Genomic DNA, 24,207 nt, shown 5'->3' on the forward strand with positions numbered 1-24,207 from the left:
GAAGGGGGAGACAGACAACAAAACAAAACGTATTAACAAAGTAAAATAAATAGAATAAATATGTACAAGTAAAATAAATAGAGTAATAAATACGTACAAACGTATATACATATATACAGGTGCTGTGGGGAGGGGAAGGAGGTAAGGCGCGGGGGATGGGGAGGGGGAGGAGGGGAAGAGGAAGGAGGGGGCTCCGTGTGGAAAGGCCTCCTGGAGGAGGTGAGCGCTCAGTAGGGCTTTGAAGGGAGGAAGAGAGCTAGCTTGGCGGATGTGCGGAGGGAGGGCATTCCAGGCCAGAGGGAGGACGTGGGCCGGAGGTCGACGGCGGGACAGGCGAGAATGAGGCACGGTGAGGAGATTAGCGGCAGAGGAGCGGAGGGTGCGGGCTGGGCTGGAGAAGGAGAGAAGGGAGGTGAGGTAGGAGGGGGCGAGGTGATGGACAGCCTTGAAGCCGAGGGTGAAGGAGTTTTTGCCTGATGCGTAGATTGATTGGTAGCCACTGGAGATTTTTGAGAAGGGGAATAACATGCCCAGAGCGTTTCTGCACAAAGACGATCCGGGCAGCAGCGTGAAGTATGGATTGAAGTGTGGAGAGACAGGAAGATGGGAGATCGGAGAGGAGGCTGATGCAGTAATCCAGTCGGGATAGGATGAGAGATTGAACCAGCAGGGTAGCGGTTTGGATGGAGAGGAAAGGGCGGATCTTCGCGATGTTGCGGAGGTGAGACTGCAGGTTTTGGTGACGGATAGGATGTGAGGAGTGAACGAACGAACGGAGTCGAGGATGACACCAAGGTTGCGGGCTTGTGAGACGGGAAGGATGGTAATGCCGTCAACAGTGATGGGAAAGTCAGGGAGAGGGCAGGGTTTGGGAGGGAAGATAAGGAGTTCAGTCTTGGACATGTTGAGTTTTAGATGGCGGGCAGACATCCAGATGGAGATGTCCTGCAGGCAGGAGGAGATACGAGCCTGGAGGGAGGGAGAGAGAGCAGGGGCAGAGATGTAGATTTGGGTGTTAGCGTAGAGATGATAGTTGAAGCCTTGGGAGCGAAAGAGTTCACCAAGGGAGTGAGTGTAGATAGAGAACAGAAGGGGACCAAGAACTGACCCTTGAGGAACCTGCGGCCTGCGGCCTGCGGCCCGTCCTGGAGAGAGGACTTCTGTCCTCTCAGGACTTTCTTTTTAGCGTCTACTAGCTCCGGCACACCGCCTTGGGAGCATCCTCTCTCCCTTCTCTCCCCCTCCCCCTGCCCCTCGCTCCCCTTCTCCTCCCTCCCCCTCCCCCTGCCCCTCGCTCCCCTTCTCCTCCCTCCCCCTCCCCCTGCCCCTCGCTCCCCTTCTCCTCCCTCCCTCTCCCCCTGCCCTTCGCTCCCCGTCTCCTCTCTCCTCCACCTCCTGCCCCTCGCTCCCCTTCTCCTCTCTCCCCCAACCCCTCGTCCCATCCGCCCCTTCTCTCCCCCTCCCTCTTTCCCTCCTCTCTCCCCTCTTTGAGCCCTTACCTCCTTCAAAAACGGGACTCCTGCTTCAGCGTTTTCACTTTTTCTTCAGGGACAAGCAAGTCTGTTGTTGCTGGTCTCGTGGCTGTCGTTTTAAACGCGGTAGTAAGCTTTAAGCCGCGTGGCTTAGTGGAAAGAGCACTGGCTTGGGAGTCAGCGGTCATGGGTTCTAATCCCGGCTCTGCCAATTGTCAACTGCGTGACTTTGGGCGAGTCACTTCACTTCTCTGGGCCTCAGTTACCTCATCTGTAAAATGGGGATTAAGACTGTGAGCCCCACATGGTACGCTCTGGTTACCTTGTGTCTACCCCGGCCGCGAGAACGGTGCTTGGCATATAGTAAGCACTTCAGAAATATCATCATTATTATTATTGTTATTGTTATTATTATTAAGCGCCTGCGGCACCTGGGGTTGGGTCGAGTTGACAGTCGCTGAGGCTGCTCGGTCACAACGCGTGTGCGGTGGGCGGAGCCTGGACGCCCTCTGCTCCCCTGCCCGGGCTAGGGGTGCAAAACGAACCCGGAGGGTGCTCTATGAGGCCCATTTCTCCCTCGTGGGCCTCCCGCCGCAAACCTAGACAACGCACTGAAGCCCGAGGGCGTAATAAAGACTTTCTCAGGCCCGGCCGGACCGTCTCTATTCCAGCGCCCTGCAGCTGGGCCCCGGGCTTCCGGATTGGGGCTTTTGGGGACAAGCTACGGGGGCTCTGCTCCGGTAATAATAATAATGGTATTTGTCAAGCCCTTATTATGTGCCAAGCACTGTTCTAAGCGCTGGGGTAGTTACAAGGTAATCAGGTTGTCCCACGTGGGGCTTAACAGTCTTAATCCCCATTTTACAGTTGAGATCACTGAGGCACAGACAAGTTAAGTGACTTGGCCAAAGTCACACAGCTGACAAGTGGTGGAGCTGGGATCAGAACCCACGGCCTCTGACTCTTAAACCCGGGCTCTTTCCACTAAGCCACAATGCTTTCTGCGGTCTTGGCTGTTCCCCGGGATCGGAGAAGACTGGGGCGTATGTGAGGGCTGGAAATGGCTGTGGTCCCCGCCGGAGACGGAACAGGTGCTTAGGCAACGGGCAGTGGCGAGGGTCTGACGGACATCAGGGAAAGCCCACGGCTCCATATTCATTCATTCGATCGTATTTATTGAGCGCTTACTGTGTGCAGAGCACTGTACTAAGCGCTTGGGAAGTACAAGTTGGCAACATATAGAGACGGTCCCTACCCAACAGCGGGCTCACAGTCTAGAAGGGGGAGACAGAAAACAAAGCAGAACATATTAACAAAATAAAAAAAAGGAATAAATATGTTCAAATAAAATAGAGTAATAAATACGTACAAACATATATACATATATACAGGTTCTGTGGAGAGGGGAAGGAGGTAAGGCGGGGGGGATGGGGAAGGGGAGGAGGGGGAGAGGAAGGGGGGGGCTCAGTCTGGGAAGGCCTCCTGGGGGAGGTGAGCTCTCAGTAGGGCTTTGAAGGGAGGAAGAGGCTCACAGGCAAACAAAGGGCTCACAGTCTAGAAGGGGGAGACAGACACAAAACAAAACATGTGGACAGGGATCAAGTCGTCAGAATAAATAGAATTAAAGCTAAATGCACATCATTAACAAAATAAATAGAAGAGTAAATATGTACAAGTAAAATAAATAGAGTAATAAATCTGTATAAACATATATACAGGTGCTGTGGGGAGGGGAAGGAGGTAGGGCGGGGGGGATTGGGAGGACCCGGCCTGACCACCTGTCTGGCCCACCTCGATAACCCCTGGGGAGTCTGCTTTCTCGTTTTCTGGAAGCTCAAAACAAGGAAAATTGAGTGTGTGCTGAGTCCTCGGTCCATTAAAGGGGGAATTCATAAGTGTCTCCTCTTTGCGGTAAAAGCCTGGGAGCCTGCGTTTCCTAATCTCTCACTCAATGGTATTTATTGAGCTCGCTGTTGGGTAGGGACCGTCTCTATATGTTGCCAACTTGTACTTCCCAAGCGCTTAGTATAGTGCTCTGCACACAGTAAGCGCTCAATAAATCGATTGAATGAATGAATGAATTGAGCGCTTACTATCATCATCACCATCAATCGTATTTATTGAGCGCTTACTATGTGCAGAACACTGTACTAAGCGCTTGGGAAGTACAAATTGGCAACATATAGAGACATTCCCTACCCAACAGTGGGTTCACAGTCTAAAAGGGGAAGACAGAGAACAAAACCAAACATACTAACAAAATAAAATAAATAGAATAGATATGTACAAGTAAAATAAATAAATAAATAAATAGAATAATAAATATGTACAAACATACATACATATATACGGGTGCTGTGGGGAAGGGAAGGAGGAAAGATGGGGGGATGGAGAGGGAGACGAGGGGGAGAGGAAGGAAGGGGCTCAGTCTGGGAAGGCCTCCTGGAGGAGGTGAGCTCTCAGTAGGGCCTTGAAGGGAGGAAGAGAGCTAGCTTGGCAGATGGGCAGAGGGAGGGCATTCCAGGCCCGGGGGATGACGTGGGCCGGGGGTCGATGGCGGGACAAGCGAGAACGAGGTACGGTGAGGAGATTAGCGGTGGAGGAGCGCCAATTACTTAATTACATAGTAATTAATTACTAATAGCAATTAATTAATTAATAGTAATTAATTACTACATAGTACATAATTAATTACATAGTAACACAAATTACTATGTGCAGAGCACTATACTAAGCGCTTGGGAGACTACAATAGAAGAGAATTGGTAGCCTAAGGTTACTCTTGGAAGCCAATTCGGCACTAGGCAGGAAAGGAGGTTGTTAGGTTCACGCTGATAGTCGGTCCACCACTTTCATGGACAGCACTAAATTTTACCCCGAGGGATCGGTTCAGCACTATAGAGGAAGAATTAATCAGCCCAGCACTTTGCGGGAGGCGTTAGATTAGCCCTGGGAGTCAACCCAGCACTCTGGGGAAGGCATTAGTTACCCCTGGGAGTCGGACCAGCACTTTTGTGGGAAGCACTGGTTTACCACTGGAAGTCAGTTCTGCACTTTTGGGGAGGCGCTAGATTACCCCTGGGAGTTGGTCCAACACTTTTGTGGGGAACACTAAATTACCCCATTAGCAGGAAGGATTAGGTTACCCCTGGAAGTTAGCTCGGCCCTTTGAGGGAAACTATGTTACTTGCTCCTGAAAGTCAACCCAGGAGTTCGGGAGTAGCACCGGCCCTCAGACCAGGATGAACAGCACTCTACACACAGCACAGAGAAGCAGCATGGCCTAGTGGCAAAAGCATGGGCTTGGGAGTCAAAAGTCGTGGGTTCTAATCCTGAATCCTCTACTTGGGCAAGTCACTTCACTTCTCTGTGCCTCAGTTGCCTCATCTATAAAATGGGGACTGAGACTGTGAGCCCCATGTGGGACAGGGACTGTGTCCAACCGAGAAGCACTGTGGCTTAGTGGAAAGAGCACGGGCTTGGGAGTCAGAGGTCGTGGGTTCTAACCCCAGCTCTGCCACTTGTCAGCTGTGTGACTTTGGGCAAGTCACTTAACTTCTCGGTGCTTCAGTTAACTCATCTGTAGAAGAGGAATTAAGACTGAGCCCCACGTGGGACAACTTGATTACCTTGTATCTACTCCAGCGCTTAGAACTCTGCTTGGCACATAGTAAGCACTTAACAAATACCATCATTATTATTATCATTATTATGATTATTATCTTTCCCAGAACTTAGAACAGTGTTTGGCACATAGAAAGTGCTTAACAAATACCATCATTATTATTATTATCGTTATTATTATTATTACTATCTTTTCCAGAGTTTAGAACAGCGCTTAACACATAGTAAGCACTTAACAAAAACCATCATTATTCTAATAATAATAATTATTATTATCTTTAAGAGATATCTGAGAAGCAACATGGCTTAGTGGATAGAGCACAGGCCTGGGAGTCAGAAGGTCATGGGTTCTATTCCTGGCTTGGCCACTTGTCTGCTGTGTGACCTTGGGCAAGTCACTTCACTTCTCTGGGTCTCAGTTACCTCATCTGTAAAATGGGGATTGAGACTGTGAGCCCCACATGGGACAGGGACTGTGTCCAACCCGATTTGCTTGTATCAACCCCAGCGCTTAGTACAGTGCCTGGCACATAGTTAAGCGCTTAACAAATACCATTATTATTATTATTATCTTTCTCAGAGCTTAGAACAGTGCTTTTTGCTTAACAAATACCATCATTATTATTGTCGTTATTATGATTATTATCTTTCCCAGAGCTTAGAGTGGTGCTTGGCACATAGTAAGCGCTTAACAAGTACCATCACTATTGGTCAAGCAGCAATGATCCCCCTAGTGGTCCTCTAGTGACCACTTAACAAATATCATCATTATTATTATTATCTTTCCCAGAGCTTAGAACAGTGCTTTTTGCTTAACAAATACCATCATTATTATTGTTATTATTATGATTATTATCTTTCCCAGAGCTTAGAGCGGTGCTTGGCACATAGTAAGCACTTAACAAGTACCATCACTATTAGTCAAGCAGCAATGACCCCCCTAGTGGTCCCCTAGTGACCACTTAACAAATACCATTATTATTATTATTATCTTTCCCAGAGCTTAGAACGGTGCTTTTCGCTTAACAAATACCATCATTATTATTGTCATTATTATTATTATTATCTTTCCCAGAGCTTAGAGCGGTGCTTGGCACATAGTAAGTGCTTAACAAGTACCATCACTATTAGTCAAGCAGCAATGATCCCCCCTAGTGGTCCCCTAGTGACCACTTAACAAATACCATAATTATTATTATTATTATCTTTCCCAGAGCTTAGAACCGTGCTTTTCGCTTAACAAATACCATCATTATTATTGTCATTATTATTGTTATTATCTTTCCCAGAGCTTAGGGTGGTGCTTAGCACATAGTAAGCGCTTAACAAGTACCATCACTATTAGTCAAGCAGCAATGACCCCCCTAGTGACCACTTAACAAATACCATAATAATAATAATAATAATGGCATTTGTTAAGCGCTTACTATGTGCAAAGCACTGTTCTAAGCGCTGGGGGGGATACAAGGTGATCAGGTTGTCCCACGTGGGGCTCACATTTTTATTATTATCTTTCCCAGAGCTTAGAACAGTGCTTTTCGCTTAACAAATACCATCATCATTATTATTATTATCTTTCCCAGAGCTTAGGGCGGTGCTTGGCACATAGTAAGCGCTTAACAAGTACCATCACTATTAGTCAAGCAGCAATGACCCCCCAGTGGTCCTCAAAGTGCCTAATGAATGACCACGTCCCGCCCACCGAGAGACTAGAATCCGCTGGGGCCACTGACCGGGAAAGCGCTGAGCTGGCAGGCCGGGAGAGACAGTAAGGTCAACATTGCCTTCTGGCCGAGCCTCCGGCCAAGTCGAGCCTCCGGACCAACCGAGCCGCCACGGAGGGACACCGGTTCATTCGCAGCTCCGGCCCGGCTTGCAGGTACCGGAGGCGCGGAACTCCCCCGGGCAAGGCCATGATCGCCAACTGGAACGACAGTAAACCTCCTTCGGATGGCCTAGGGTGGAGACCCTAACGGCAGAGAGTCTCAGGGCCCGGGCCGTGACCCCTCCACACTATTTAAGTCTTTTAGACTGTGAGCCCACTGTTGGGTAGGAACTGTCTCTATATGTTGCCAACTTGTACTTCCCAAGCGCTTAGTACAGTGCTCTGCACACAGTAAGCGCTCAATAAATACGATTGATGATGATTTAAGTCTTGAGTGAAAGGGGTGCGGAACTCCGGGGTTTTTCTCGAGAAGGGCAGCCAACAGCATCCCCTCCAGGGATCAGGACCCCTGGGTTCCCCGCTGTTCGAGTCTTCCCAGGAAGCTTGCCCTCCCCCGCTGGAGGGGGGTCCCTGCACTGGGGGCGGTTTTGAGGGCCAGGCCGGACCCGGCACAGAGGGTCGTTGCTTTTGCAGGATGCCGCCAGGTTGCCAGTGGGTTTATTTCTTGAGTCTCTTCGCCGCCGTGGCCAGTGGTGAGTAAAGGGAGGCTTGGCGAGCGGGGACATAACAGGGGGATGTTGGGGGTGGGGGGTCACATACTCACCTGGGGGGAAAGTGACCGTCCACGACGTCTGGGCCGGGCAGGGTTGGGGCAGAAGGCCCCTGAACCTGCGGTCAGCCTCCCGCAGTCCCCTTCTAGACTGTGAGTCCCTTCTAGACTGTGAGCCCACTGTTGGGTAGGGACTGTCTCTATATGTTGCCAACTTGTACTTCCCAAGCGCTTAGTACAGTGCTCTGCACACAGTAAGCGCTCAATAAATACGATTGAATGAATGAATGAATGAATGAATGAAGGGTTCCGCCCCATGTGGAGACCCTACGGTTCCGGTCTTGGGTAACAATAATAATAATAATAATAATAATGGTATTTGTTAAGCCTTTACTATGTGCCAAGCACTGTTCTAAACGCCGGAGTAGATACAAGGTAATCAGGTTGTCCCCCATGGGACTCACAGTCTTAATCCCCACTTTAAAGATGAGGTCACTCAGCCATAGAGAAGTTAAGTGACTTGTCCAAGGTCCCACACCAGACAAGTGGCAGAGCCGGGACTAGAACCCACGTCCTCTGACTCCCAAGCCCGTACTCTCGTCACTAAGCCACGCTCCTTCCCTAGTGCTTGGATGGGGAGGGGGACACAGCGCGGCCGGGGGGAGGGGGAGAGAGGGGGGAGGAGGGAGACCGAAGTCCAGGCCGGGGGTGGACACAGCGCGGCCAAAAGAGGGGGTAGCGAGGTCGGAATTTGGGGGGCGGGGAGGGAGCACAGAATATCCACAACGGAGAGGGAGGCCCACAGTGCTACTCCGAGGGCCGAGAGGATCCGCAAGGGTCTCCCACAGTCAATCCCCCGGACCCACGGGCGCTAAATAGCAGGGGAGGCGGGAGGGTTAGGAGACAGAGCTAACGGACAAAGTTAACTGGGCTGCCCCCGCCCCTGCCCCTGCTCCCGACAACTGCCAGACGTAACCCGACCCCGGGAGCGCTTCGAGTTGCTGGGGGAATAATAATAACAATGATAATATTGTCTACTGTCTGACCTTGGGCAAGCCACTTAACTTCTCTGAGCTTCAGTTCCCTCATCTGTAAAATGGGCCCGACGTGGGACAACCTGATGGAGAAGCAGCATGGCTCAGTGGGAAGAGCATGGGCTTTGGAGTCAGAGGTCATGTTTTCAAATCCCCGCTCCGCCAATTAACTGTGTGACTTTGGGCGAGTCACTTAACTTCTCTGGGCCTCAGTTACCTCATCTGTAAAATGGGGATGAAGACTGTGAGCCCCCCCGTGGGACAACGTGATCACCTTGTAATCTCCCCAGCGCTTAGAACAGTGCTCTGCACATAGTAAACGCTTAATAAATGCCATTATTATTATTATTATTCCCTTGTCTCTATTTTAGCGCTTAGAACAATGCTCGGCACATAGCAAGCGCTCAGCAAATACCACAATTATTATTATTAGTAGTAATAACACTTGTTAAACTATTACTATGTGTCAAACACTATTCTAAGCGTTGGGGTAGATACAAGGCAGTCAGGTTGGACATAGTCCCTGTCCCACATAGGGCTCATACTCTTAATCCCCATTTTACAGATGAGGTAAATGAGGCCCAGAGAGGAGAAGTAATTTGCCCAAGGTCACACAGTAGACATGTCGGGCAGAGTCGGGATTAGAACCCATGACCTTCTGACTCCCAGGCCAGTGTTCTAATCCACTAAAAGCCACGCTGTTTCTCTACGTGGGTTGGGAAGGGGATGGGAGAGGCTGGCGGGGTAGGCGCAGGAGCTCCGGAGATTAATAATTAATAATAATTATTATGGTTTTGTTAAGCACTTACTATGTGCCAAGCACTGTTCTAAGCTCTGGGATAGAAACAAGGTAATCAGGTGGTCCCACGTGGGGCTCACAATCTCAATCCCCGTTTTACAGATGAGGTAACTGAGGCCCAGAGAAGTGAAACGGCTTGCCCAGGGTCACACAGCAGACAAGTGGCGGAGCCGGGATTAGAACCCACACCCTCTGACTCCCAAGCCCGGGATCTTTCCACTAAGCCACGTTCCCGTCCCAGCACAGCCTGGATGGGGGTCCGGAGACCCGGTTTGTAGCCCCGGCTCCGCCGCTGACCCTCTGGGTGACCTCCCTGGCTTCTGTTTCCTCAGTTTCCTCCTCTGAAAAATGGGGATAGTATCGCCGCTCTCCTTACCCCTTAGCAGCCAGGGGCAGCGGCGGCCGCTCGCGGAAGGCCCGAGCTTCCCTCTCCTCCTGAGGGTCCCCCTGGGGGTCCCCGGCTGAGCAGACCCCTCCTCTGGCCATGTCCCAGACTGTGTGACGCGGCTCCACGAAGATACCTTCTTCAAGGGCGGGGACTTGGGTGCCGTCTTCGCCCCCAGCGCTGACCACTGCCGCCTTCTCTGCACCTTCCACCCGCGCTGCCTCCTCTTCAGCTTCCTCCCCGCGCACACTGTGCAGGACGAAAACCGCTGGTGAGGTGGGGAGGGGGCACTCCCGTCTCCTCGCCCCCGCCTCTCCCCGTCCCCCCAATCCCGCTCCCCTGGGTTTTTTGGGGCCACCGGTGGGGGAGGCCGGAACTCAGTCATTCAATCGTATTTATTGAGCGCTTACTGGGCGCAGAGCACTGTACTAGGCAGGGCTGCCCAACTCTTACCTGGTGGGCTCCCGATTTAGGTAGACTCCCTTCTCCGTCCCGCGTGGCCTGGACTCGAACCCAGACCCCGTCTGCGCTGTCCGAAGGGCGCGACGCGAGGAGGTCATTCAGGACATCCCTCTGCCTTTGACAGCCTCTTACATTACGATTCTCCGAAAAAAAGGCCTTCTGTCATGCTTGTTTACTTGTATTGATGCCTATCTCTTCCCCTCCCCAGACTGTGAGCTCTATGCGGGCAGGGACTGTCTCTCTCTAATGCTGAATTGTACTTTCCAAGCGCTTTAGTACAGTGTTCTGCACACGGTAAGTAATCAATAAATACGATTGAATGAGTGAATTAACGAAAGTTCTGTCTCTTTCTGCTGCCTGCTCTGTCTCTGCTCTGCCTGTCTCTGCTGTGTCTGCCTCTTCTGTCTGTTTCTGTCCTCTGACTTTGTCTCTGATTCTGCTCTGTCTGCCTCTTCTGTCTCTGTCCTCTGATTTTGTCTCTGACTCTGTCTTTTTTGTCTGTCTCCGTCCTCTGATTCTGTCTCTATCCACTCTCATCTCTGCCTGTCTCTGTTCTCTCTGATTTTGTCTCTTACTCTATCTGTCTTTTTTGTCCGTCTCCGTCCTCTCATTCTATCTCTATCTGCTCTCTTCTCTGCCTGTCTCTGTTCCTTCTGATTTTGTCTCTTACTCTGTCTTTTTTGTCCGTCTCCGTCCTCTCATTCTGTCTCTATCCGCTCTCTTCTCTGCCTGTCTCTGTTCTCTCTGTGTCTCTGTATGCCTTTCTGCTGTCTGTCTGTCTCTGCTGTAGTCTCTGTCTTCCTATCTGTCTCTGACCTTGTCTGCTCTGTCTCTGTTTTTGCTGTCTGACGGCCTCTGCTCTGCCTCTGCCTCTGCCCTGTCTGCTGTTTGTGTCTGCTCTGCCTCTGATCTTGTCTGCTCTGTCTCTGTTTCTGTTCAGTCTGGCTGTCTCTGTTCTGCCTCTGCCTCTGCCCTGTCTGCTCTGTTTTGTTTCTGCTCTGCTTCTGACCCTGTCTGCTCTCTGTTTCTGCTCAGTCTGTCTCTGCTCTGATTATGTCTCTGCCCTCTGTCTGCTCTGTTTTTCTCTACTCTGTCTCTGTCCTTGTCTGCTCTGTCTCCGTTTCTGGAGACGTGGGTTGGTACCCTCGCCTGAGTACCAGGTTTTGCTGGGCGGGACGGCGGGCGGAGATCGACCGGATTTCGGAGGGGTTCTAGGTGGGCGAGCCCCAGACGGGGAGGGGGGTTTCCCTGGACGGCCCACCTCCCCTGAGATGGGCGACTCGACCCCCCAGGTTCCGATGCTACTTGAAGGACAGCGTCACAGAAACCCTGCCCCGCGTGGCCGTGGCTGGGGCCGTGTCGGGACATTCCTTCAAGCACTGCGGCCACCTCATCAGCCGTGAGTTAGCCCCAATCAATCAATCAATCAATCAATCGTATTTATTGAGCGCTTACTGTGTGCAGAGCACTGTACTAAGTGCTTGGGAAGTACAAGTTGGCAACATATAGAGACGGTCCCCATCCAACAGTGGGCTCACAGTCTAGAAGGGGGAGACAGAGAACAAAACAAAACAAACATATTAACAAAATAAAGCACCATCCCCCTTCCCCCAAACCCCGCCTTCCTCTCTTTCTCCACCTCCTCCCTCTCCCTGTTCCCTCCCACTCCCACTCCCTCCCTCCCCTGCCTCTCCGCCCCCTCCCCAACCCCATTTCCTCCCCCTCTCCCTTACCATCCCCAAACAGCAGTCCTGGACCGAGATCAAACCCGCCCAGGGCGAGGAATGGGAGACGGCAATGAGAGGGCTGGAGAATGGGGAGAGGGGGTGGATGAGAAACAGCGTGGCTCAGTGGAAAGAGCACGGGCTTTGGAGTCAGAGGTCATGGGTTCAAATCCCGGCTCCGCCAATTGTCAGCTGTGTGACTTTGGGCAAGTCACTTAACTTCTCTGGGCCTCAGTTCTCTCATCTGTAAAATGGGGATGAAGACTGTGAGCCCCCCGTGGGACAACCTGATCACCTTGTAACCTCCCAAGCGCTTAGAACAGTGCTTTGCCCATAGTAAGCGCTTAATAAATGCCATTATTATTATTATTATTATTATTAATAAACATCTTGCCTTACTGGAAACAGCACGGCTTTGGGAGTCAGAAGTCGTGGGTTCTAATCCCGCCTTCGCCACTTGTCAGCTGTATGACTTTGGGCAAGTCGCTTAATTTCTCTGTGCCTCAGCGACCTCATCTGTAAAATGGGGATGAAGACTATGAGGCCCACATGGGACAACCTGATAACCTTGTATCTACCCCAGCGCCTAAAACAGTGCAAGCGCTTAACAAATACCATTATTATTATTATTATTATTATTATTATTGTTATTATTATTATTATTATTGGAGGGAATGGGGTGAAAGGGAGATGGGGTGGGTGGAAGAGAGGAAGAGGGGAGGAAGAAAAGGAGATGGGGAGAGAGAGGGCGAGTGGGAGGGAGAGAAGGGGCGGGACGAAGAGAGTATGAGGGACTGAGCTGTCCCTGCTCGGGTGTGCAGGGTGAGGAGCAGTAATAATAATTGTAATAAAAGTGGTATTTGTTAAGCGCTCACTACGTGCCAGGCATTCATTCATTCATTCATTCAATCTTATTTATTGAGCGCTTACTGTGTGCAGAGCACTGTACTAAGCGCTTGGGAAGTCCAAGTTGACAACATATAGAGACGGTCCCTACCCAACTGAGCCACAGTCTAGACAGCTTTGGGCAAGTCACTTAACTTCTCTGGGCCTCAGTTCCCAGTCACAGTCTAGACAGCTCACAGTCTAGAAGGGGGAGACAGAGAACAAAACAAAACATATTAACAAAATAAAATCAATAGAATAAATATGTACAAATAAAATAATTAGAGTAATAAATATGTACAAACATATATACAGGCATTGTAGTAAGTGCTGGAGTGGGTACAAGCAAATAGGGTTCCCTGTCCCCCGTGGGGCTGACAGTTTCGATGCCTCTGGGGCCGGTGTGACGGTGGAAACGAGATCGCCGCCTCTGTCCCGGGGCAGCTTGCAGCCGCGAGGTCCACCCCGGGCTGGACATGCGGGGGACCAACCACGACCGCAGCAGGGCCCGGAGCGAGGACGAGTGCCAGCGGAGGTGCACGGACGACGCCCGCTGCCAGTTCTTCACCTTCGCCACGCAGCACTTCCACAGCCCTGCCAACCGGTGAGCGCTGGCAGCGGCCGGATGGCGGGTCGGGGGTTCGGGGGTGGGCTTGTTGGTGGGGGGAGGCCTTGCGAAGTGAGGCAGCGTGGCTCAGTGGAAAGAGCCCGGGCTTTGGAGTCAGAGGTCATGGGTTCAAATCCCGGCTCTGCCAACTGTCAATCATCAATCAATCGCATTTATTGAGCGCTTACTGTGTGCAGAGCACTATACTAAGCGCTTGGGAAGTACAAGTCGGCAACACATAGAGACAGTCCCTACCCAACGGCGGGCTCACAGTCTAGAAGGGGGAGACAGAGAACAAAACCAAACACACTAACAAAATAAAATAAATAGAATGGATATGTACAAGTAAGATAAATAGATAGAGTAATAAATATGTACAAAGATATATACATATATACAGGTGCTGTGGGGAAGGGAAGGAGGTAAGATGTGGAGGATGGAGAGGAAGGAAGGGGCTCAGTCTGGGAAGGCCTCCTGGAGGAGGTGAGCTCTCAGTAGGGCCTTGAAGGGAGGAAGAGAGCTAGTCAGCTGTGTGACCTTGGACAAGTCACTTAACTTCTCCGGGCCTCAGTGACCTCATCTGTAAAATGAGGATTAAAACCGTGAGCCCCCCATGGGACAACCTGATCACCTTGTAACCTCCCCAGCGCCTAGAACAGTGCTTGGCACATAGTAAGCGCTTCCCCCTTCTAGACTGTGAGCCCACTGTTGGGTAGGGACCGTCTGTATATGTTGCCAACTTGTACTTCCCAAGCGCTTAGTATAGTGCTTTGCACACAGTAAGCGCTCAATAAATACGATTGAATGAATGAATGAATGAATACCATCATTATTATTATTATCGGGTTGAAGCGACTGTGAACCCAGCAGCGGACCGAGACTGAGTCTGATCTGATTACTCTGGGTCTCCCCCAGCGTTTAGCACAGCATTTGACACAGAGCATCCGCTTGATAAATACCTAAATAAATAATCACTAAGTGGAAAAATATCCTTTTCCCCGTTTAAATCACAGTCAGGGGTTAGGACGGACACTTTCTTCACCCCCATTTTACAGATGAGGTAACTAAGGCACAGAGGAGTGAATTGGTTTAGGGGAAAGAGCACGGGCTTGGGAGTCAGAGGGCGTGGGTTCTAATCCAGACTCTGCCACTTGTCTGTTGTGTGACCTTGGGCAAGTCGCTTCACTTCTCTGTGCCCCAGTTACCTCACCTGTAAAGTGAGGACTAAAACTGTGAGCCCCACGCTGATTACCTTGTATCTACCCCAGCGCTTTTAACAGTGCTTGGCACTTAGTAAGCGGTTAACAAATACCATAAAAAAGACTTGCCCAGGCCACAGAGCAGACAAAAATCTCCAGTGGCTGCCAGTCAACCTACACATCAAGCTAAAACTCCTCACTCATTCATTCATTCATTAAATCGTATTTATTGAGCGCTTACTGTGTGCAGTGCACTGTACTAAGCGCTTGGGAAGTATAAGTTGGCAACATATAGAGACGGTCCCTACCCAACAATGGGCTCACAGTCTAGAAGGGGGAGATAGAGAACAAAACAAAACATATTAACAAAATAAAATAAATAGAATATGTACAAATAAAATAAATAGAGTAATAAATACAAGTACAAATAACTACAAATAAGTACAAACATATATACATATATACAGGTGCTGTGGGGAGGGGAAGGAGGTAAGGCGGAGGGGATGGGGAGGGGGAGGAGAGGGAGAGGAAGGAGGGAGCTCAGTCTGGGAAGGCCTCCTGGAGGAAGTGAGCTCTCAGTAGGGCTTTGAAGGGAGGAAGAGAGCTAGCTTGGCGAATGTGTGGAGGGAAGGCATTCCGGGCCAGTGGGAGGACGTGGGCCAGGGGTCGACGGTGGGACAGGCGAGAACGAGGCACAGTGAGGAGGTTAGTGGCAGAGGAGCGGAGAGTACGGGCTGTGCTGTAGAAGGAGAGAAGGGAGGTGAGGTAGGAGGGGGTGAGGTGATGGACAGCCTTGAAGCTGAGGGTGAGAAGTTTTTGCCTGATCTCGGCTTCAAGACTGTCCATCACCTCGCCCCCTCCTACCTCACCTCCCTTCTCTCCTTCTACAGCCCAGCCAGTACTCTCCGCTCCTCTGCCACTAACCTCCTCACTGTGCCTCGTTCTTGCCTGTCCCGCCGTCGACCCCTGGCCCACGTCCTCCCAATGGCCCGGAATGCCTTCCCTCCACACATTCGCCAAGCTAGCTCTCTTCCTCCCTTCAAAGCCCTACTGAGAGCTCACTTCCTCCAGGAGGCCTTCCCAGACTGAGCCCCTGCCTTTTCCTCTCCTCCTCCCCACCGCCCTGCTCTACCTCCTTCATTCATTCAATCGTATTTATTGAGCGCTTACTGCGTGCAGAGCACTGTACTAAGCGCTTGGGAAGTACAAGTTTGCAACATATAGAGACAGTCCATACCCAACAGCGGGCTCACAGTCTAGTCTTTCCCCTCCCCACAGCACCTGTATATATGTATGTACAGATTCATTACTCTATTAATTTTACTTGTACATATTTACTATTCTATTTATTTTGTTAATGATGTGCATCTAGCTCTATTTTTATTTATTCTGGTGACAGGTCACCTGTCCACATGTTTTGTTTTGTTGTCTGTCTCCCCCTTCTAGACTGTGAGCCCGTTGTTGGGTAGGGACCGTCTCTATATGATGCCAGCTTGTACTTCCCAAGTGCTTAGTACAGTGCTCTGCACACAGTAAGTGCTCAATAAATACGATTGAATTGAATGAATGAAAGTGGTAGAGCAGGGATTAGAACCCAGGTCCTCTGACTCCCAGGACCTGTGCTCTATCCACTTGGCCCTATTTTTTCTTTAGCAGTTCAGCAGACATTCACAAAGCAGGCACTCAGTACAGTGCTCTGCACCCAGCAAGCACCCAGGGCAGTGTCCTGCACACAGCCGGCACCTGCCCAGAACATAGCTGGCACCCAGTGAACACTATTGATGGACTGATTGAGGAGCTCGGCCCCATTGCAGTACAAGTGAAGGTGGTCTGGGGAGGTTCTGGTGAAGTAGGAACTGTTTTCCATTCCTCCCTCTGCCTCCTTCCGCTCAGCACTGACCATATAACTGGCCAAAATGTCCTGCTCTCCTCTCCTCTCCCTATCCTCAGGAATACCTGTCTGCTGAAACACAGCTCAACTGGTGCTCCGACCACAGTGAAGATGATGGATGGGGTGGTGTCTGGATTCTCGCTGAAGGCCTGTGCCCTCTCCCACACGGGTAATGCTGGTGCACCAGTCTTCAGCACCAACTGAACCAGGAGTGCATGGGAATATTGGCCGGGAGAAATAATAAGAGGCCACACTGCATGGTGGCCTTTGGGCTGGGCTTGCTGGGGGCTGTTGGGCACTGGATTGGGTGCTGCAGGGGTGGTTTGGGGTGCTGTCCCAGGCATTGCATGGGTGGTTGAGTGGACATTGGGCTGGACTCTGTGTGGGTGGTTTGGGGTGCCAGCATGGGCACTCTGCATGTGGCTGTTTCTCCAGGCTCCTCTGTCCCCATCCCCATCCCCCTCTGGCCTTAGGTTGTATCCGGGACATTTTCCAGGACATGGCTTTTTCCGATGATGATGTGGCCAAGATGGTCACCCCAGATGCCTTTGTCTGCCAAACTGCCTGCACTTACCATCCCAGCTGCCTCTTTTTCACCTTCCACACTAATGCGTGGACCCCAGAGGCCCAGAGGTGAGTGCGGGCCCAGGCGGCAGGCTGACCGTTCCCCCAGGGACCCGCCATCTGGTGCAGGAGGGAGGAAATTCTCAATCAGGGGAGTCAGGGGGAGGGTCCCCGGCCACCCCTGTGATCAATCAATCAATCACATTTATTGAGCATTCACTGTGTCCAGAACACCGTACTAAGCACTTGGGAGAGAACAATATAACAGAGTTGATAGACACATTCCTTGCCCACGATGAGCTTACAGACTAGAGGGGGAGACAGACGTTAATGTAAATAAATACATTAAATTACAGATACATACATAAGTGTTCTAAATGCTATGGAGGAATGAATAAAGGGTGCAAGTTCTAGTGCAAGGGAGTGGGAGGAGAAGAGGCTCCTTTTACCGTGGGAATCAGGCACTCAGGCCTCCCTCAGGCCCTGCCCACCAGGGAGTCAGGTTGCCGTGGAGCTGAAAGCCTAGCACAGCGACTAGTAAAGACAATGCATTAACCAATGCCCTACTGCCAACTCCTCTCCCCGCCTCTGTCCCAGTCCGCCTCTTCCCCAACCCCTCCTTCTCGGTCTCCTATGCTCCCTCGGCCTCCTCCACTTCCGGACGAATTGGCCTCTGCTTGGGACCCACCAGGATCGGTTTCCCTGCCTGCCCAGAGTTCATTACTCTGATGCTTACCTTCTCACTGTGCCTCCATCTCGTTTGCCTCGCCGCCGACCCCTGGTCCATGTCCTAACTCTGGCCTGGAATGCCCTCCCTCCTCAAATCCGACAGACATCGGCAATCTCACCCCTTCAAAGCCCTAACTGAAGGCACATTTCCTCCAAGAGGCCTTCCCAGACTAAGCCCCACTTTTCCTCATCTCCCACTCTCTTCTGCATCACCCTGATTCCCTTTGCTTCCCCACCCTCTGCCCTACAACACTTATGCATATATCTGTAATTTTGTATTTATTTATAGTGATGCCTGTTTGCTTGTATTGATGTCTGTCTCCCCCCCACCCCACCCCCCAGACTGTGAGCTTGTTCTGGGCTGGGATTGTCTCTCTTTATTGCTGTAGTATACTTTCCCAAGTGCTTAGTGGAGTGCTGCGAACACAGTAAGCGCTCAATAAATACGATTGAATGGATGAATAAATGATAACACGGCTCCCAATGTGCCCGGTAGGAACGTTTGTCTCCTTAAGACGTCGCAAAGCGGGTCACCCAGCTCTTCCCTGCCGACGCCGCATGCTGTGTCAGGGTACAGCCTCCTAGCCTGCCAGAGCCCCCTGCCTGGTAAGGACTTCTCTATCCACGTGACTCCGCGGGGCCCATGCTCCTGACCCCCAGGCACCGCATCCCGGCTCAGCTACATGTCCACTGTGTGGCCTTAGGCAAGTCACTTCACTTCTCTGGGCCTCAGTTACCTCATTAGTAAACTGGGGATTAAGACTGTGAGCCCTATGCAGGACAGGGACTGTGTCCAATCCAATTTGCTTGTATTCACCCCAGCGCTTAGTACAGTGCCTGGCACATAGTAAGCACTTAACAAATACCGCAATTATTATTATCATTATATCGCAGTCGTTTCCCTTGGAAACTTCGGGCATTTGTGATAGTAGCAGCACCCAGTCCTCTGAGGCTCCCTGATGGCTATAGAGCGTCGGTGTGCGTCCCCCCAATCTCTCGGGAGGGGTTGGGGGAGCCCCTGCAGATACCAGACTGACCAGATAGAAGCCCATCCATCTGTCCATCCATCCATCCATCCATCCATCCATCCATCCATCCATCCGGGCTTAGATCATAGGAGGGGAAGCAGGGGGTGCAGGGCACTGGCCGAACAATATGCCCAGGATATCAGTCAATCAAGAAATTTATTGAGGTCACACTGCGTGCAAAGCACTGTACTAAGCTCTCGGGAAAGTACAATGCAATAGAATAAGTAGATACTAACCCTGCCCAAAAGAAGTTTATAGTCTGGAGGAGGAGGCAGACATTAAAATAAATTACAGATAGGAGAAATCGCAATGTAAGGATAGAGAAGCAGTGTGGCTCAGTGGAAAGAGCACGGGCTTTGGAGTCAGAGGTCATGGGTTCAAATCCAGGTTCTGCCAATTGTCAGCTGTGTGACTTTGGGCAAGTCACTTAACTTCTCTGGGCCTCAGTTACGTCATCTGTAGAATGGGGATGAAGTCTATGAGCCCCCCGAGGGACAATCTCATCACCTTGTAACCTCCCCAGTACTTAGAACAGTGTTTTGTGCATAGTAAGCACTTAATAAATACGGTTATTATTATTATTATTATTATTATTATTATGTACATAAGTGCTGTAGAGCTGATGGTGAGGTGCGAATATCAAGTATCCGAGGGATTCAGATCTGAGGGCATAGTAGACACAGAGGGGAAGGCAGGTAGGGGAAATTAGGGATGTTTTCAGGGAGGGCCTCTTGGAAGAGGTGTGATTTTAGGAGGACTTTGAATGTGGGGACAGTGGTGGTCTATTGGATATGAAGGGTGAGAGAGGTCCATGCCAAAGAGAGGATGTGGGCAAGGGATTGGCATCAAGGCAAAGGAGATAAAGGTAGACAGAGTAGGTTGGCATTAGAGGAATGAAGTGAGTGTGCTGGGTTGCAGTAGAAGCAGTATGGCTTAATGGAAAGAGCACGGGCTTGGGAGTCAGAGGTAATGGGTTCAAATCCCGGCCCTGCCACTTGTCAGCTGTGTGACTTTAGGCAAGTCACTTCACTTCTCTGTGCCTCAGTTACCTCAACTGTAAAATGGGGATGAAGACTGTGAGCCCCCCGTGGGACAACCTGATTAACTTGTATCCCCCCAGCGCTTAGAACAGTGCTTTGCACATAGTAAGTGCTTAATAAATGCCATCATTATTATTATTATTATCAGGTAGGTAAGGTAGGAGGGGAACAGTAGGGTGCCTTGAAGGCAAAATCAACTGTAGCGCTTACTTTGTGCACAGCACTGTACTGAGCATTTGGGAGACTGCAAAATAACAGAGTTTTACCATGTAGACATATTCTCTGTCCACGACGAATTTACAATCTGGAGGAGCGGGTGGTAAAGAATTTCTGTTGGAGAATAGATGAGTGAGCAACAAATGGAGTTTTTGAGCAGTGGGGAAATATCGACTGAACGGTTTTGTAGAAAAATGATTTGAGCAGCAGAGATAAGTATGGACTGGAGAGGAGAGAGACAGGAATCAAGGAGGTCAGTGAAGAGGCAAGCTGATGCAGCAGTCAAAGTGGGACGTGAAAAATGCAGCAGTATAACAGTGCTGGATGCGGGGGAGCCCAGAAGAGGAAAGGGGAGGAAGGCAGGAAAAAACGGAGGGAGAAAGGAGAGAGGGAGAAGGGCAGGAAGGGAAAAAGAGGGAGAGAGGATGAGATAGACGATGGAAATGGAAGAAAATGAGCAGAGTCGCAAAGCCTCCTCCCTTCTCCGTTCATCAGGTCATGGGTTCAAATGCCGGCTCCGCCACTTGTCAACTGTGTGACTTTGGGCAAATCACTTAACTTCTCTGGGCCTCAGTTCCCTCATCTGGAAAATGGGGATTAAGTCTGTGAGCCCCACGTGGGACAACTTGATTACCTTGTATCTACCCCAGCGCTTAGAACAGTGCTTTGCACATAGTAAGCGCTTAATAAATGCCATCATTATTATTTATTATTATTATAAGGCCGGTGAGATAGGGGTGACCTCTAGTGGCTCGTAGCTGACACACACTGGTGATCAGGAACTGCAATCAATCAACCGTATTTATTGAGCACTTACTCTACGTGGCTCAATGGAAAGAGCACGGGCTTGGGAGTCAAAGGTCATGGGTTCAAATCCCGGATCCCCCAATTGTCAGCTACGTGATTTGGGCAAGCCACTTCACTTCTCTGTGCCTCAGTTCCCTCATCTGTAAAATGGGGATTAAGACTGTGAGCCCCACGTGGGACAACCTGATCACCTTGTATCCTCCCCAGCGTTTAGAACAGTGTTTTGCACATAGTAAGCGCTTAACAAATGCCATTATTATTATTATTATTATTAAACTAATGTAGTTGGGAGACTACAACACAACAATATAACAGACACATTCCCGGCCCACAGGTAGCTTACAGTCCATAGGGGGAGACAAACATTAATATAAATAATTACGAATATGTACATAAGTGCTGTGGGGCCGAGGGAAGAGTGAATAAAGGGTGCCAATCCAAGTGTGATAATAATAATGGCATTTGTTAAGTGCTTACTATGTGCCAAGCACTGTTCTAAACGCTGGGGTAGATACAAGGTAATCAGGTTGTCCCACGTGGGGCTCACAGTCTCAATCTCCGTTTTACAGATTAGGTAACTGAGGCGAAGATAAGTGATTTACCCAAGGTCATCCAGCAGACAAGTGGCGGAGGCGGGATTAGAACCCACGCCCTTTGACTCCCAAGCCCGTGTTCTTCCCACTAAACCACGCTGCTTCTCTACCAGTGCCCCGGGGGGCGGGGAGGAAGGGGGCGGGATGGGTATCGGGTACTGGGAGATGGCATGCGGTTCCTTTTGTTCCTTAACAGAGACTTGCCACAGGAAAGTGTACCCTGGCATGGCTTTTGAGGGGGATGAACTGAGGCAGGTGCTGGTTAGTGGCGTCGACGCCTGCCAGAAGAACTGTACGGGCACCCTCCGCTGTCAGTTTTTCACATACGCCTCCCTGCCCGCGGAGTGCCAGGGCGACAGGTAGGGGCAGCTCGGCGCCCCGTGGGCCGGGCGAGGGGTGTTCGCTGGCTTTGCCCCCAGGGATAGGAGGTGCCCTCTTCTTGCTCTCCTGCACCCCGTCTAGGTGTAAGTGCTCCCTGAAGATGTCATCAGACGGTGCACCCTCCAAGGTTGTCCCCAGGGCCGGGTGGGCCTCCGGCTACTCCTTGAGGTTGTGCAGGACTGCCATCGGCTCAGGTGAGTGGAACCTCAGCCTCTTCCCACTAACGTCAGTGTGGGCTCGAGGGGTCGGGCCAGGTGTGGACCCTAAGGTGCACCTCATTTCGTTCCTCCTTCGCTTCTGGGAGCTGCCAGCCCAGCCTTTACAGAGCAGAGGGAGTTGTTCCCCAAGGGGAGGCCTAAGAGGGTCCGAAGTTCCCTGCTGGGTCCCTGGGGTAGAGTCAGCACGGATTATACAACACCTCTGACCCCCACCCTCCTCCACTGGGTCACTAGAGAGTCAGAGATGGAGAGGGGAGAGTCAGGGGCTTTGGATGGTCCGTGCTGGGTCACTGGAGAAGAGTCAGGGATGTTGGATGGTCCGTGTTGGGTCACTGGAGAAGAGTCAGGGGTGTTGGATAATAATAATAATAATAATAATAATAACGGCATTTGTTAAGCGCTTACTATGTGCAAAGCACTGTTCTAAGTGCTGGGGGGATACAAGATGAACAGTCCGTGCTGGGTCCCTGGAAGAGAGACAGGGATGGACAAGGGAAAATCAAGGTTGGTGTCTAGGAGGCAACCAGCACCCTTTTCCTCTCAGCAACCTGGTGCTGCTAGGGCAGACACCATCCTGGGCAGGGAGAGCCAGAGGGCAGAGAAGCAGCATGGCCTAGTGGATAGAGCATGGGTCCGGGAGTCAGAAGGTCATGGGTTCTAATCCCGGCTTCACCACTTGTCTGCTGGGTAACACTGTGCAAGTCACTTCACTTCTCTGGGTCTCAGTTACCTCGTCTATGAAAAGGGGTTTGAGATTGAGCCTCACGTGGGACGGGAACTGGCTCAATTTGCTTGTATCCACCCCAGTGCCTGGAAACGTAGCAGGCGCTTAACAAATACCACGATTGTTGTTGTTAGTGTTGTCGGTCTCAGTGGGCAGAGCAGCGTGGCTCAGTGGAAAGAGTACAGGCTTGGGATGCAGAGCTCGTGAGTTCTAATCCCGGCTCGGCCACTTATCGGCTGTGTGACATTGGGCAAGTCACTTAACTTCTCTGTGCCTCAATCAATCAATCGTATTTGATTACTTCAGTTACCTCATCTGTAAAATGGGGGTGAAGACTGTGAGCCCCCCGTGGGACAACCTGATTACCTTGTATCTACCCCAGCGCTTCGAACAGTGCTTGGCACATAGTAAGCACTTAACAAATGTTATTATTATTATTATTATTTTGGGGCTGTCCGTTGTACTGAAGTTGTCCGAGGGACAGTGTGGTGATAGTCGGGAAGAGGAGGAAGGCGATGTTGCTGGGAACCCACGATCCACCCTACCTCAGCCCAGTCCCCACCACCACCACCTCTGACCCCCTCTTGTAGCCTGACGGGAGAAGAAGGGTGCAGGGGCCTCCCTCGCCTCCCCACTCGGGGAGACTGGGGCTCCCCTGAACCGGGGGCGAGCTGGCACTTGTCAGCTCTGCAATGCTTGATGCTGCTCCCCGTTACTCCACGCCTTTCCACGCCTCTGACCTTCCCTACCTCTCTTTGCCTCTCCGTGCTTCTCCACGCCTCTCCACGCCTCTGACACTCCATACCTCTCCTCTCCTCGCCTCTCCGCAGCGTGTGCCACGAAGACCAACGTCAGGGTTGTGGGAGGGACCAAGTCTGCTCCAGGAGAGTGGCCGTGGCAAGTCAGCCTACACGTCAAGAAGATGAGCCAGCATCTCCTGTGCGGAGGCTCCATCATCGGGCCTCGGTGGATCCTGACAGCAGCCCACTGCTTCGATGGGTGGGTCCTGGTTTGGGGCTAGCAAATCACATCCCAGAAGTCCACTCTTGTCATGAGGGCTCAGTGCAGAAGGGTTGCCCTCTTCGAGTGTGTTTTCCCTCCCTCTGACTCCCCTGCTGGGACGGCCCAAAGGGAAAGTCAGGGATGGAGAGGGAAAAGGGAGTCAGGGTTTTAGGATGGTCTGCAGTGGTCACTGGAGGATGGGGTCAGGGATGGACAAGGAGAAGCGGTATGGCTTAGTGGAAAGACCATGGGCTTGGGAGTCAGAGGTTGTGGGTTCTAATCCAGCTCTGCCACTTGTCAGCGTGTGACCTTGGGCAAATCACTTCACTTCTCTGTGCCTCAGTTATCTCATCTGTAAAATGGGGATGAAGACTGTGAGCCCCATGTG

General features: G+C 51.1%; 1 protein-coding gene across 1 annotated transcript in view; it reads left to right on the forward strand.

The window, feature by feature from the left end:
- The first annotated feature begins 6,869 nt into the window (after nucleotides 1-6,869).
- The window catches only part of LOC119935654, a 43,414-nt gene continuing 26,076 nt past the window's right edge, over nucleotides 6,870-24,207 (forward strand). The window contains exons 1-11 of the mRNA XM_038755073.1: nucleotides 6,870-6,975; nucleotides 7,456-7,514; nucleotides 9,858-10,020; nucleotides 11,504-11,610; nucleotides 13,265-13,424; nucleotides 16,577-16,686; nucleotides 16,991-17,150; nucleotides 18,307-18,416; nucleotides 21,691-21,853; nucleotides 21,957-22,069; nucleotides 23,648-23,816. Coding sequence (XP_038611001.1) covers nucleotides 7,457-7,514; nucleotides 9,858-10,020; nucleotides 11,504-11,610; nucleotides 13,265-13,424; nucleotides 16,577-16,686; nucleotides 16,991-17,150; nucleotides 18,307-18,416; nucleotides 21,691-21,853; nucleotides 21,957-22,069; nucleotides 23,648-23,816 — 1,313 coding nt within the window. The 5' untranslated portion in view covers nucleotides 6,870-6,975; nucleotide 7,456. The remainder of the gene's footprint in view (nucleotides 6,976-7,455; nucleotides 7,515-9,857; nucleotides 10,021-11,503; nucleotides 11,611-13,264; nucleotides 13,425-16,576; nucleotides 16,687-16,990; nucleotides 17,151-18,306; nucleotides 18,417-21,690; nucleotides 21,854-21,956; nucleotides 22,070-23,647; nucleotides 23,817-24,207) is intronic.

The sequence above is a fragment of the Tachyglossus aculeatus genome, chromosome 12 (assembly GCF_015852505.1).
Source record: "Tachyglossus aculeatus isolate mTacAcu1 chromosome 12, mTacAcu1.pri, whole genome shotgun sequence".
NCBI lineage: Eukaryota > Metazoa > Chordata > Mammalia > Monotremata > Tachyglossidae > Tachyglossus > Tachyglossus aculeatus.